The sequence below is a fragment of the Crotalus tigris genome, unplaced genomic scaffold (assembly GCF_016545835.1).
Source record: "Crotalus tigris isolate CLP2741 ecotype Arizona unplaced genomic scaffold, ASM1654583v1 scf7180000024339.11422700, whole genome shotgun sequence".
Classification (NCBI taxonomy): domain Eukaryota; kingdom Metazoa; phylum Chordata; class Lepidosauria; order Squamata; family Viperidae; genus Crotalus; species Crotalus tigris.
The window spans coordinates 865,589-881,377 of NW_024100509.1; the positions used below are offsets into that span (position 1 = coordinate 865,589).

Genomic DNA, 15,789 nt, shown 5'->3' on the forward strand with positions numbered 1-15,789 from the left:
ACTAGTTTACTAATAAAACTCTAATCTACAGTAGAATCCATACGTTTTGTACACTTGGATGCACTCCAAGTAACAGGTTTATTTAATGGTTCTAGTGTCATATTAAATTTGGGAAAGAAACCTAATGTGGCAGAAACATTCCTGGGAGTGTTCTAGAACAGGGATCCCCACCCCTGGTCCGCAGACTGATACCAGGCCACAGCATGCCAGCAACCGGTCCGCACAAACAAGCAAAGACCCATCCGTGGTATATAGGTAGCACACAAAACCACGCACTCTCTGGTCCGTGGAAAAACCTTCTCCACAGAACCAGTCCCTGGTGCCCAAAAGGTTGGGGACCTCTGTTCTAGAAACTATCTATCTCTAGGTTTGTATGTTAGTTTAAAGGGAAATTGAAAGTTCAAACAGAAATAGTAAAATTAATATAGTAAAAAAAAAGGTTATTGAGCCAACGGTAGTATTTGTCTTTCTTTGCATTGGAAGTAAAAGCTAATATGAAAAAAGCAAACAACACTAACAAAAGAAACCCCCTCTTATAGCACTGAAAGAATTCTGGAGAAAAAAATAATCCGGGTCTCAATTGCAAAAGTTTCAAAATAAGGAGAAAGCAGGTTAGAGAAGAAACCATAAATTAGGCAAATTTCATCACAGACCCTTATGATTTTATTACCTAGCAGCTATGTGACACTATTTACTTGTTTGGGTCTATATTATATTTAACTGATCAATAAATAGACATCACATATAATAGAAACAATTATATATTTATAAACAAGCATATCCTATGGTATTGAGGAAGCAGCACAGCATATTTCATGACATCAGACAAGATTGCCATTTTTTCTAAAAAATGTTTAACCTTCATGTGAAAACGAAGCATGAGGACCTTCCTAAGTACTCTCAATTGTCTTTTTTGTGAAGATCATTGTAAAATACATTGTTTCACAAATTGAAAATGAATAACAGGAAAAACTTAAGTGGTTTCTTAAGGAATTTTTACCAGGTTTATACAGTGCTTTAGTTTCAATCTCCATGGTGCTTCAGAGTGGAAGAAAGCACTATAATAGTAATTATATGCTATATTTTGAAGTAATCCCACCTTTTTCCAGGATAACAGCTGCTCTAAAATGTTGCAAAACATATTGGAGACAAAACCTGAAATATTGTACAGTTCTGGTTTTTACATTGTTTGTTATTGGTAGACAATTTTCATTACAGTTCAGTGAAAAAAATGTGTAAATGAGAATATATGCATGTATGTTATATATAGAACATAAGACTATATAAAGACTTTTATGTATTTTATTTTATTTTATTTTGCTTTGACTTAGAGATGAACAGAAACAAAAAAAATAGGTGTGCATGGAATGGAAAATGATTTTTTTAAATTTCAGATATACATATTCTTAAATATTTTCCTTCCTTTCCTATTATTTTCCTGATCTACCATTGCTATCTTTGACTTTTCCCGATTCTCATTACCTTTCCATCAAACATTTCAGTCCAGATATCCACATTTTACTATTTAGTTGGAAACAGACAGCCCTATAGTATTTCATTTTATTTCAGAATGAAACTCATTTCATTTAGGAAAACAATCAACTGATACCAGCTATGTCAAGCACAAAACAACTTACGAATTCACCATTTTCTATATCTCTATCCAAAATCTTGTTAGCAAACATTTCATGTAAGTGATCCACAAATAAATGAAAGGCTGTGCTATGCAACCAGAACCCTGCCTTCTGTGACATCACCAGGGGTGCATTGCCTCTATTTCTCCCGAGTCTCAGCAACATCTGACATCACCAAACTTCTGATTTGCAATCTGGAAGTCCTGTTTATGAGACATGGAACTGTACAAGATAACTTTGGGATGAAAAAGTTCAAATTTTTAAGAAAACCAAATCTAAAATTAACTTGGTTAGACTGTTCCACAATTTGGGGGTGGGGAAGGTAACTACAGTACTGGGCAATTACCATTTAAACATTTTTTTTCTAATTTAATGTGCATTTCACAATAGGTTAAAGTTTTACCGTTTTGTGTCTATGGAGATTCTCAGACATCCAGGCCATAGTTATCCCAAAGCTGCTTTTTCATGAGGCAACGACTTTGTTTTTCTTTGAGCTGAAGAAGCTTCTTGGATCAGAAGCTAAATGTCTTCAAAGAAAAACAAGAAAGTCTAGTTGCCTTGTGAAAAAGCAACTTTGGGTTTTACCGTTCAGGAAAGCAGTGATTAAGATTCTTGGTGTAATGGTAGAAACCTCAGATATCTATCTCAGTAGCCTCCAGTTATTAAATCTTCTATCAGTTTCAGTACTTATCTTTATTACAAGTGCTGCATCAACATTCTTTATTTTTACTTTGAATCTTGATCTTATTTGAACCATTTTTTAAAATTATAAATTCCAAAATATGTGCAACAAAATATCAGGATTAGTTTCTGCTATATTTTACTTAAAATACATTCAATTTAAAAAAGCCAACCAATTATAAAAATGCATAAATAATCATGCTCATAAAACTTCGTTAGAATAAATACCCTTTTTAAATTCAGTTTAAAAAACTTAATTTAAGACATGATTCACAGAATCAATGTATTTTAAATATATCTAGTGTATATAATTAGAACTAGTGCCATCTCTTAAAACTATACTCCAAAATAATAACATCTATTGTATCACAGTTTGTCATTTCCAGTATTAAAGTGATATAAATCTGGTGGCAGAAATACTGTCTGTCCTGATGAATGATAATTCTATATACCATCTTTCAAAGATGCAAAATACTGAAAACAGCAAATAATGATTAAAACAAAACAAGACAGAACAGATAGCTAGGAAATCTGTTCTTGTAGCATCTCATATCTGACTGAAAATGCAATAAGTCTCTTGTACACCACTTCAAGTAGTAAGAGAGAAAGAATAACAATTCCACAGATGAAACCAAATGCCCAGCGGGGTCCTAAGGAACTGTAGAGTTGACTGACAAACACCGGGCCCAGAATACGTCCACCACTTCCACAAGCAGTTAGCCATCCCATATAAATGCCCTAAAACATCAGATTGTGTTCAGTGTTAATGACAGGTTTTAACCCTGAAATATTCAAACAAAATCTATTATTCTCCCAGTTTGGCAACAGCAAACTACCACCACCACCATCAGTAATAATAGCAGTAGCATTATTAGGATTTATGAGCTGGCTTGATTGTCAAGCAACTCAAAGTGACATATAAGCTAAGTTAAAAATAGTATAATATTAAAAGAACAAACTATGAAACAACCAGTAAGGAACTACAAAGTTTAAAGTAGATTGTAGCATATTCATTAATTAATAATAATAATAATAAAGATGGAAGGGACCTTCTGCCCTGATGGAAGAGCCCTGATTAGATAATAGCTTTTAGTAAAATGGTTGCTATCCCAAAAAATCTCATTGTCCTTCATATACAAAACATTCAGTAGCTCAGCTTTATTTTAAAAAAAATTGAAATCTGAAGGGATAAAAAAGGAACTTCTTTGATGAAATAAAACTATTACAGGAAGCAATTCATAGCGGTATTGCACCAGATCATGTAAGCTAGATGATAAAATATACTGATGTTATGTAATTTTATTGCTTAACCAAAGCATGACAAAAAAAAAATAGTTCCAAACTCAGTAATCTACCACTTGGCAACCTATTTTCCAAAACTGTTAAACCAGTTAAAAAAATTATCAGCCTAAATATAAATCTTACCTGAGGTTTTGGCCCTAAAATTTTTGAATATAGAGTATATGACATCACATTACAAGCTGGATAACCCAATCCTATTAGAATGTCGGAAGTGATATACTGGCCCAGATGAATTACGGGAGTATAACTGCACCACAATTGTATACTAGGACATCCTGTTGCTTCAGTTATATTATTAGATGAAAATTCAATCTGTGACATCCACAAAAATGCAAAACTTTCACCAATGATCTTTCTTGGAGTAGAATTATTCCTTATGTCTGAAAACATACAAATAAAATATCATATATGACAAAATGTATTCTTCAAAGACCTTAAAATAATAATGCAAACATTTAAATTTATACCTGCCCATTGGATATTAGGAAATTGATTTCCCCAAGGTAACAGAATAAAGAATCCAACCAAGATAATGACTAGACCTCCATAGAGGATTGCACGTTCACCAATTCTGTTGAATAATGAAAACTAAAATTACAATACCCATATTTTATCCAAGTAAAATTTTCCATATTCAAAGCCTGAGTCTTTTGTTCTTAATAGTATAATAAATGTTTCAAGGTAATGATTTAAGTATCAACGATAATGCATAAATTGATCACTACAGGAAAAATGCATTTACACACAGCCATTTGTACTCTAGAACTTAGAAATCAGATTTTTCTGAAAATAAAAATTATACTGAAACAATATAACTTGAACATATTACCTTTTAGAAAGTTCTTTAACTGCTAAAAACACAACCACTGATTCGACGCCAACAGCACCAAGAATTAAGCCATTGATAAACACTGCTTTTTTTCTGGTCCATGCATACATATCCATTGTTAATGGTGTAGCTATGCTAAAGAATACAATAAAAGACAAATTAAATATAGTAGAGAACTTTCTGAATTTCAGTGTTCACCAACTATCTAATTGTAACTAACAACTTTGAAACTGAATAAAAACCCTATGAAGCATTTGTACCAATAGCATAATACAAAAAAACAAGTGCTTCAAATAGAAATGTTTCAAATTCAAAAATATTTAAAGATATTGGTCCTTGAAATTTTTTAAAGACTAAAATGCAAATTAGTAAGTTTTTATAATAAAATTATAGCCAGAACACTGAGAAGGAAATGGTTAATATTTCACAAAAAATATAGTATGTGAAGAAAAAGTAGCAAATAGGAAGAAAATTTATATATTCACATAAAACTGTGAAGAAAAAATTATACTAATTAGAAATGTATGACAATATATTTGAATATGTATGAATTATATAATTACACAACAAACATCTGATATGATTTTATAAAAGACATGCCATTTCTATATTTACAGCTAGAACAATATTACTTTATCCAATTAGGCTATAAATTATTTTCTAAAATATACACTTGATAAATTTTTCCCTGATAATGCTTGTTATCCTCCTGTGAAATTTTCTCTTAAAAACTCAACTTGTGATTTATTCTGAATTCTGAATATAACATTAATCTAATTACACATATCTTTACACTTTAAGGCATTTTTTTCACTCCAAGGCATTTTTTGTTTCTCTAACTCTGCATGTAAACACAAGCCTTTCATTTTCTTCAGAAAAAATCTTCCAATGTCAGATAATCATAATATAAATTGAAGTTCAGATAGATAGATAGATAGATAGATAGATAGATAGATAGATAGATAGATAGATAGATAGATAGATAGTATGCTGTTGTAGAACTATAAAATACGAATGAAACTTTGGAAGGTAAAGGGAGAGCCCATTTGGTTTAGTGGTTAAGGGCACCAGGCTAGAAATCAGAAAACCATGAGTTCAAGTTCCACCTTAGCCAAGACAGCCAGTTGGGTGACTCACCTGACAGGATTCTCATGGGGAAAATAGGAGAAAGGTGTGTTGGATATGTTCAATGCTTTGAGTTATTTGTAAAAAATAATTAAAGGTGAGGTATAAATAAATAAATAACACCCCAAGTAGGATGGCTGATAGTGATAGTTTATGTATGTCTGGATGTATTAAATCTATTATGGTGGTAAGAAAAAGGTATCATAGGAAATGTCATAGCAGACTCTATTCATAAAATTATGCAGAAATGCAAAAAATATTATTTTTAAAAAACAGATACAAAAAAAATACTTACGTTTCAAAAACTGCAAAAATAAATAGGATAATAAAGAAAAGAAAGTTTGTTGATACAACAGCCACATGGTCAATGTATTGCTGATTATCTTGAACCACATCATTATTTTCTGTATTTGGAAAAAAAGGTAATTGATAAAGACCTACATAGCATTGATATAGATGCAATTATTTTAATTTGAGAAAATCTTAGTTCATGCAATATGCATAAGATTTATGGACATAAAGAACATGCAGCGCCTTTATCTCCCTTTTAATGGCAGAACAATACAGGAAACTGTAGCTAATATAATTTTCCATTTCATTAGAACATGGTACTACAGCTGTTAATGTCTATGCAGGGAAGAATCTTGCATGAATATTAGAATTATGGTTAACTGTAGCTTTTCAATTTATTGCAATACTTGCATGAAAAAAGAGCAAAATATCAGAGTTCATGAATCTTGTTAATCACCTTAACATGACCAATAAAATTCAGGCTATACATTCTCTCCTCCAATTACCATAGCAGAAGATATCTGGGACTTGATAAACAAGTTTGTGATGTACGTGACATTGGAACCTATGGTTCAACCAATTCCAGAAATTTCCTAATCTGGAAAGTGATGATGTCAGGAGGAATATAATTGCAGACCTAACACTTGTTTTGTTTTGTTGCCTGAACAATGATAGTTCTTCTGGTCTTATAACTTCTGCTCGAAGTGCAGGTAGCAGTCATGGCTAGAAGGGCCTTTACACAACTTTGTATTGTGTACTAGCTGCACCCTGCACTCAATCTCTCAAGCCCTGGTCATCTCATGCTTAAACTATTGCAATGTGCTCTACATAGGGCTACCTTTGAAGAGCATTCAGAAGCTACAACTGGTACAGAGTGTGGCGGTGCGGACAATTCTTGGGGCCCCTAGAGTGACCCATGTTATACTGCTGTCACATGAACTGCACTAGCTGCCGGTTTGCCTCCAGGTGCAATTCAAAATGTTGGTTATCATCTTTAAAGTCCTGCATGGCATGGGTACAGGTTATCTGAGGAACCATCTTATTCCAATGGGACTGGCCTACTTCACCTCTGCTGGCAGAAGAGACATGCTGCAGGTCTCATCAGTCAAGGAATTGGCGGGGTCTTGAAAAAGAGCCTTTTCTGTCATGGCACTTGTCCTTTGGAACATCTTGCCCCCTCCACAGGTGAGATCCACTCCCAGGCTGCTGATCTTCCATAATGGCCTTAAAACCTGGTTCTGCCAGTTGGCCTGGGGCCCATTGAGGGTGTATCATGATGGAGTTGGTTGATGGATTAAGAGAAGACCCCATCTTCCCCCCTGCTCATCCTATTTCCTTTCTTTCCATCTCTGAATTGTAATTTTTATTATTATAAATACTTATTTTCATGGTTTTACTGGCTTTTAATGTTGTAAGCCATCCAGAGTTGTTCCAAAGTAATATGGACAGCAAACAAATCTCATAAATAATTATTTCCAAACTGGGCAGAACTATTTTTCTTTCATTAAGAATCTAGAGGGGTCTAGAAAATCAGGTACATTGGTCACTTTTGGCAGCATGCTCATTACTTTTAAATTTCTCTTTAGAATTTGGTACTTTAAGATGCCTTCATATTTTCCAGTAGAATCTTAGTATACAATTAGACATTAGTATTTATCTAGAAGTTGCACTGTAATAACATTCATACTCACTGCAGATATATTTCTATTCATGACCAGTTGCAATTATTAGTGCTTGCTTGTGAACCATCAAATCTAATAAATTTGATTTGAATTTGTAGGTAGTTGCTCTTAGAGACATAAAACATTTATCCCAAAAGCTATCACCTACATCCTTCACACACTGTTATTTGATACTATTTCTAACTATACTAGCAAGTATATTAAAACATATTTCAAATTACCTTCAGTTTCAGTATTAATACTATTTTGTGGTTGTCCCATGTCATCCACATGATGCTCTCTAAAAATTAAGAGATTGTGTGAAACAATTGAATATATCAAAGAAACTTTCAATATAATTGATAGTTTTGTGTTGAAACAATGTTATTTGGCACAATTCTTTGTTAATTCAATTATGCAATGAATCTTGTTTTATGGATGAAGTCTTATAAACAATCTATACAAATAACTTGAGAATAGAAAAGAAGCACTTATATGTTATTTTATAGAAATTATGCTCAGTGATGAGACTTAGTAACTTCAAACTAAGATATACTGCAATTGTTGATTGAGAAATATTAAAAACTACAAAATCCACAAATTACTCTTTTCTTTCTTTTTCTTGATTCATAAACTAAAAAAAACTATGTGGACTAAGAAGAATAGAGATTTTTCTGCACAAATTGAAAGACCTTTCTTATAAACATTCACAAGTTTTTAAATTTCCAATTACCTAAATACAGCAATTATCAGTACGATATTAATAATTCCTAGAACACTTCCAAATAAAACTGGAGCTGTGTACATGTTCACTCGAAGATAAATCAGTTTCCACAAGATTCCTTCTTCTCCAATAAGTGAAAAGAGAGCCTGAAAAACTAATAGAAAATATAAGTTTATACAATTGGATTTTAACAGCATGTATCCTGATGTTAATTATAAAAAAATATAGAAATTTTATTGCAGCAGCTAAAAACCTAATGCATTAAGTAAATAAAAAATCAATTGTTAAAGTGTTCACTTGTGATTAAAATACCAGATAATTACATAATTCTTTTAGTAGTTGTATGAATATTTTTCCTTGACATGCACTGCTTTAGATTTTATCAATAAACTGTAAAAAAACTAAATGAAAATTGGAGTCTGTCAAATTGGGAACATATAGTACAATATTATTATTATATTTTATATAGTAAATTAAAGTTTAAATATGTACACTTTGATTAAGAAATGGGAGAGCATTTTCCTCCTGAACTGATTAATGAATCACTTGAAGAAAATGGGAATACAATGCAAATTGTACCTGGTCCCAGTATGAATCCCACTGCCTGGCAAGCACTAGTGTTTGCCATGGCATTAGTTCTTTCAGTAAGAGAGGTGGCACCAGCAATATATGAGCGAACTACTGCTACATTTCCTAAAACAAAACAAAAGGGTGTTTATCTGGAAAACCTAAGAAACATATATGTTTTTAATCATATGCGCAAGCTAGCTAAAAGGCCAACGGTATAGTAAGCAAAATCTTGGTCTTTTGTCTGCTCACCAAATCTATTTTTAATAGATCTCATCACTACAGAAATTAATAACTAAAAAATGCTAAAGAATCTTTATCTTGAAAACAATTACAGTAATCAAAAAAATCAATGAGCTTGAGAAAATCTTCTTTGCAATTTTTTTTCATATAAGAAAAATCTCTAAAACTAATATGAGTAGTACTTTTAGACTGATGTCTCAGGAAATCTTCTGATGAATCTATTACTTAGAATACTGCACTTTGGGGTAACTCAACTTAGGAGACTCTCTAATCCTACAGAAAGCCATGGCACAAACATTAGTAAGTAGGATTCTGGGAAAACCTTTCAATCTATATGTTGAGACAATCAGCAGGATTATACATTTACTCAAGAGGTTCTGAGTGCCAACTTGTTGGGGTAGAAGGGATCTCAAGGGCCTGAGATTTTGATTTCTCTAACAAATAGCTGAATTGCCTTAAATACACATAGCTACTAATATAGCAAACTTTAAATATTTCTAAAATTACCTGCACCAAATCCCACCAATGCTCGAGCAGCTAGCATGTAGTATTTGTTGTGTGAAGGGGGCAAATGGACATAAGCATAGAGGAAATTGGCAGCTATTGAAATAGTAGTTGAAACCACAAGGGGTTCTCTTCTTGGCCTATAATTAGACCATGTTCCAAAGAATGGAGAAGCTATCATCTGACCAATGCTGTACGAAGCAATAATCCAGCCCAGAAAGCTTGGATCCGCAGTTTTATCTATCTATGGAAACCATAAATATAATTTCAACAATATTTTATTTATCAGTAGGACGCCGTAATTAAAATATTCAATTCTAACAGATATTGTCATGCTACTAAAACATAGGTAAATGTTAATGAAGAGAACATTTTTAATGTACAAGGTTAAATTAGAGAACACAGCATTTATATATTAAATCTGGCAGACTTAGTTAGTGAATTAAGTTTATTAATAACTTATAGAATAACACTGTTAAACTAGCATGGAAAAAGACTGAAGTTTAAATTTAAAACTAGTCTATGAAGCACTATCCTTCCACATTATGATAGTCACAAAAATAGTATTTTTAGCAGTATCACATAAAAAGATAAGAATACACATTCCAAATTGTAAATGAGTGGTTACTGAATAATTTATATATTGTTAGGTGGCTGGTATAGAGTTTCAAAAGAATCCATGACAAATATTTTGAGGGGTTGGCATCATGCACTTTCCTCTTTTTATTACTTATAAACATCATTTTCTCCAGAAGTTAAAAATGGCAATCAAAACACCAATTCTCTAGAATAAGTTTGGGTGATGATATTGATTGGCTCAAAGTCACCCAATGAGCTTCCATAACTGACAGAGGACTTGAGCCTGGTCCTCCAAATCCTAGTCAAAACATCTAAACTGTTGCACTTCAATATGTTTTTTTTTTATTATTATAGCTGTTCTTCTTTTCCATAAAATGAATCTCTGCAAATTATGATGCTGGTCCTACTTTAATTGTATGTAACTCAACTGATTACACCATTACACTATAACCTAAGCTCTCCTATGTCTTACCATCTTATATTTCCCCAGAAAATATTTATGATGGTTGTAGTGTATGGGGGTCATGTGATCACCTTTTGCAACCTTCTGACAAGCAAAATCAATGGGAAAGACTGATTCACTTAATAACTTTTACTAACTTAACAATTGCAGTGATTCATTTAACAACTGTGCCAAGAAAGGTCATAAAATGGGGCACAACTCACTTAATTGTCTCGCTTACCAACATAAATTTTGGGCTCAATTGTGGTCGTAAGTCAAGGACTATCTGTATATTATGTAAAATAAAGTAATCTTTGAACAAAAGATTTTATTGATAAGGCCTACAGGCCATTGTAGTAAGTCTAAGCAGCATACAATTCTCCCTCCATAATCTGGATTTTTTTTAAAAAATCAAATCAGAACCATAAATCACTACGTAAGACCATGAAATAATTGCAATTCATTCCCCTCTAAACTATTTCATTAGTAGAGGGGAAAAATAGGGGAATTTACATTTCCATTATTAAAATATTATTTTATTTCTATACTACCTTTCCCAGCTCAGGGAAATTTAATTTTATGTACACTAAAACAAAATAGATTAAGTATACTAAAACAACTATCATGAAAGTCAGACTGAAATAGTGAATTTTATGTAAATTTGAAGGCCTTTAAATATGGAATCCTAATATTAATAAAGACTTCTTTCTACAATCCAGGGGCAAAAACTCATAAAGCCTTTTATAAATTTCCACCAGTAGGTGTGCTAGTGCAGGGCTTTTCAACTAGTGGTACGGGTACCACCTGTGGTACATTGGCACCTGGCAAGTGGTACATGACCATCATAGAAAAGTGGTAGTGGGGGAGAGCAATGAGCTGAACCGGTGGCAGCACCGCACAAGCCTGAGCAAGAGTTGGCTGGAGCTGCAGGACTGTCAGGGTTCAGCGGAAGTGCCAGGATCAGCGCTTCTTCGGGGCTGTCAGGGCTCAGCGGAAGCACCAGGATCAGCGCCAGGCTCCAGCTGGAGCTCGGCGCTGATCCTGGCGCTTCTGCTGAGCCTAGAAGAAGCGCCAATCAGCTGGAATGTTGCAGCATCTCCAAGGTCTTGTGATTTACATTCAGATGCTTGGCAACTGATTCATATTTATAACGGTCACAGTGTCCCAGGGTCATGTGAAGTGATCAAAACCTGCTGCAACCACCCAGCAGAGGGGGGGGGAATAAAAATCAAACATCCCCCCACCCCACCTCTGCTGACAATCCTCAACAGAAATGCTCACAACAATGAAAACCTCGGACAGAAGAGCACCGCTGGCAGGCGGGCGTCTTGCTCGGCTGTGGCTTGGGGGGGCACTTTTTTCAGTGCCATTGTAACTTCGAACAGTCATTAAGTGAACTGTTGTAAGTTGAGGAGTACCTGTACTTTCACTTTTTGGGGGGGGGGTCATCAAATTTTTGACACCTTGCTAGGCGACTGGTGGTACTCGGATGTCACCATATGCTAAAAGTGGTACAATGGGTGAAAAGGTTGAAAAGCCCTGTGCTAGTGATCCCAATATTTGAAATAGAAAGCAGCAATCTGGACATTGCAAATTATTTTTCCATTAGTCCCACAAAAACACCAAAGTTAAATATAATGATCTTTGGTATTTTAAGTATTGTAAATACTTATCTTTCATTTTGGCTGAATGAACTCATACTATAACTTTATTGTTATTTGGTAGTTCAAATCAGTGTTGATTCCTGGCAAAAGCCTGGACAAATCTCTGTAGTTTTCTTGGCAATAGTTTTTGAAATGGTTTAGCAATGCCTCCTTCCTACAGAGAGGATGGCCAAAGGTCACTCAGCTTCTTTGTGCTGAGAGCAAGACTAAAACTCACAGTATCCTAGTTTCTAGCTTGGTGCCTTAATCATGACATACCACTACAGCTCTCAGATGCCTAAGTTAACATCATGGAAATAAAAATTTATGTCATTTACAAACCTGTTGAAGATAGGGCCATATTGACATAATGACAATAGAGAAACCTGCAACATAAAGTATTTTAGTTATTTTTCTCTAGTACTTTTTTGTCACCTATTTTGACCATATTCAGAGAAATAAAAATACAAAATTCTATACAAAAAAAAGGAGTTATGTTATTTTGGAAAAAAAAGGTCAAAAATTCCAAATAATTTTAGATATGTTTAACCTTGTCTTGCAAACTTTAATGATACTTTTAAGAAAATTAAACTATCTACAGATAAGCTATAGGTTATCCAATGATACTTGATTATATAGTTTAACTACAGAAGGTAAAATATCTACCTTCAAGAAAGAGAAATTCAGTCAATGGCAGGTGCATATGTGGAATTGCTTACATGGAACTTTAACAGTGTGAAAACTCTTTAATTTATTGTATACATTCTTCAGTTTCTTTTAATGAGCAAGCCTTCATTATTTATCATCTGTTATACAAGATGATCCAGAAACCTAGAAAATACTTCGTACCATTTTACAACAAACCACAATATTAAGGAAAAGTCAAGGCAACTACATAGACAATTTATGAACACTGACCATGTTTTACCATAGTTACCCTAACAATGGCCACAGAACATATTGGAAATAGAACCATGCTATTGATTCTGCTGGCAAGCATTTGCTTCAGCCAGGCTTAATTCCATCTGGTCCCTATAAATTTATGAACAAGTTCCTGAGTTTGCTTATTGCGACAGTTGTTCTTCCATTGGTGCTAGTTTATAATGCTATAGTCTAGTATTTTGTTTTTGTTAAATCCTACATAAATTACAGAAAATGTTTAACTTACAAATGAGCCAAAAAGATTAAATAAAACAGTTTGTTATATAAGGAATTTCTACACAATATTTTAATTAATATCCAAGGAAATAACAGTAACAGCATTATATTAAAAAAAACTGATGACTGGTTAGCAAATTTTACAAACCAACACTGCTGAAGAACATTGTAAGATACATTATTCGAATGGATCTCCACCGGCTCCTGTAATGTTGCAATGTTTCCATAACATCCTTAGATCTGTAACAAACAATATTGTAATATTAATGAGATTAATATTAACATATCAAATGCTCATCATTCTTTAACAAATTCTAACTCAAGAAGTGTTAAGACTATATGTTACTATATTTACATTTAGTCATTTATTCCTATCTTGGTATGATCAAAATCATTCTCTGATGCATGTCTCATGTGTTGGCAATACTCTGTTCTATTTTACAATAATCAGATTCAACAATTGCTAAGCATGAAATGGACAGAAATATGCCATCAGAATGTATTTCAATGCTAAATCTTAAATGTGGGTAGAAAATATCAAAGACATGAGCATAAGATATGGGGGATCAAACCGGACAGCACTTTATGCATAAAGTGATTTAAAGATGATACAGCAAATGTTTAGAAGATAGTGTTGATTGGAATGTAGATGTCAGCTCCTCTCCCCAGTCATATTTAGATCTCCAGCTATCCCAACTGAGAACAAAGTGAGCTGTCAGATTTGTATGTTTGTATGATTTGGAGAGGGGAAGAACCTGGGTATCTGGGACTAGGGCATTGAATGCTGGGCAGATGCAGTACAGAAAACTGGTTATATTATCCGGACATGATACAGGGTCTTTTGACCTGGAGGAAGAATGTGGGTATTGAGGAGGGAGCAGACAATAACATTGTCACAAGAAAATAAAGAAATCAAAGAAACTTTTAACATTGATGTCAACCCTTTTGATGTAGGTCAGGGCAAAAATATCAGCATGCAAAAATTCTCTATATGAAACAAGATGACGACCCAATCACAATTTGTATGCTGGGTGGCTATATAAACTTATTAAACATAAATATATATAGGCTGGATACACAAAAGTAATTGCAAGATCAGGAGTCATAACTCTTCTCTATTTTCCATTGGACAGACAGCAACTACAATACTGTGTTTTAAGAAGGTCACTAGAGGACTGTCCGTAATTTAAGGTGCCACACTAGTCTTACTCCATAAGATTAATCGGATTTCCCTCCAGGGAAACAAAAATAAAAAATGTATACTTTAGTATACTCAATGTTATGCAATAAACACCATAAAAATCATTATTCAACATTACCATACGGCAGAGGTCTCCAACCTTGGCAACTTTAAGACTCCCAGCAATTCTGGGAGTTGAAGTCCACAAGTCTTAAAGTTGCCTAAGTTAGAGACCCTTGTCATATGATATTCGAAAAACCCAAGAGACCTGAAAGATTTAAAAAAACAATTAAAATGTCTGTTTAAAGTACACAGCCCCATTGTGCCCATAAAATATCAAAAATACCTTCTGTGCCTTAATAAACAAACCTGGCCTTCGTACATATTTTATTAACAGTGCAACAGCCTGTAGGTCAAAAATCTATTAAGATTTTTAACACAGATGTATTTATTTAGCCTAGGCCAGCTACTGATGTCATGCAATCTGATATACACTAATAAAATTCATTATACATAAATACAAATACATGAGGTGTCATTTATATTAGACATCGCAGATTTTAATACCGATAGGATATCACCATCAGTTGTATTGGTTTCTTATATTCATTTCGCTATTTTGTAATGCGTGTTTTAAACTGAGCTTCAAAGCTAATTTCACTACCCCCGATTATAGGCTTCTCCTTCTTACACACCAAGGAGCGCAGCTTACGATGAAGCTGTAGAGCAGTTAATATTACAATTCCCAGCATCTTCAGCGTGAGACAACTTGAGTTGCGATACAGAGGATTTTGACTCCATCGCTTCTGGAGTCCAGGGGGATACGCCCCTACCAAATAAGACCCAAGTGGAGTCGCCCCTAGGCACCTTTCATCTCCACCTCCGTTCAAAAGAGGCTGCTCCCAGTCCTCGCTTGCGGGCTCCAGAACAGCAGCAGCCATGGCCGACGTCGAAGCCTCCGAGCTTCAACCTGACACATCCGCGAGAGCCACCCCTACGTGCTCCCCCTGACGAGACAACAGAAGGTGAGGAAGCACCCAAAGCCTCGCCTCGGCTTTCTTCCGGGACGAGGCGAGAGGCGACTATCACGTGGCCAAACAGCAAACACAACAAAGCGAGTCCAAGCTACTACCTAGGACAGTCGCATGTAGACTACTGAAAAGCGAGAAGGGGGAGGGGACAATTCCGATCACGTGCCGGGCGAGCAATTGGTAGAGTCGGCAGCC

General features: G+C 34.3%; 1 protein-coding gene across 4 annotated transcripts; it reads right to left on the reverse strand.

Moving 5' to 3' along the window:
• Nucleotides 1–89: 89 nt before the first annotated feature.
• On the reverse strand, nucleotides 90–15,770 carry MFSD8 (major facilitator superfamily domain containing 8). 4 transcript variants are annotated; one of them, XM_039325893.1, is made up of 12 exons: nucleotides 15,431–15,767; nucleotides 13,532–13,623; nucleotides 12,568–12,611; nucleotides 9,565–9,805; nucleotides 8,827–8,940; nucleotides 8,257–8,401; nucleotides 7,766–7,824; nucleotides 5,867–5,975; nucleotides 4,447–4,581; nucleotides 4,085–4,188; nucleotides 3,741–3,997; nucleotides 90–3,053 (listed from the first exon to the last, which is right to left on the reverse strand). In XM_039325893.1, exons 1-12 carry the CDS (start codon nucleotides 15,502–15,504, stop codon nucleotides 2,838–2,840), a joined length of 1,590 nt encoding a protein of 529 aa, XP_039181827.1. In that variant the 5' UTR covers nucleotides 15,505–15,767; the 3' UTR covers nucleotides 90–2,837. The 4 variants fall into 4 exon arrangements, with proteins under 4 accessions (XP_039181827.1, XP_039181828.1, XP_039181830.1 ...); XM_039325894.1 differs by lacking the exon at nucleotides 15,431–15,767 and adding an exon at nucleotides 15,259–15,409; XM_039325896.1 differs by having other exon boundaries at nucleotides 2,911–3,097; nucleotides 15,431–15,769.
• Between the last annotated feature and the right edge of the window lie 19 nt (nucleotides 15,771–15,789).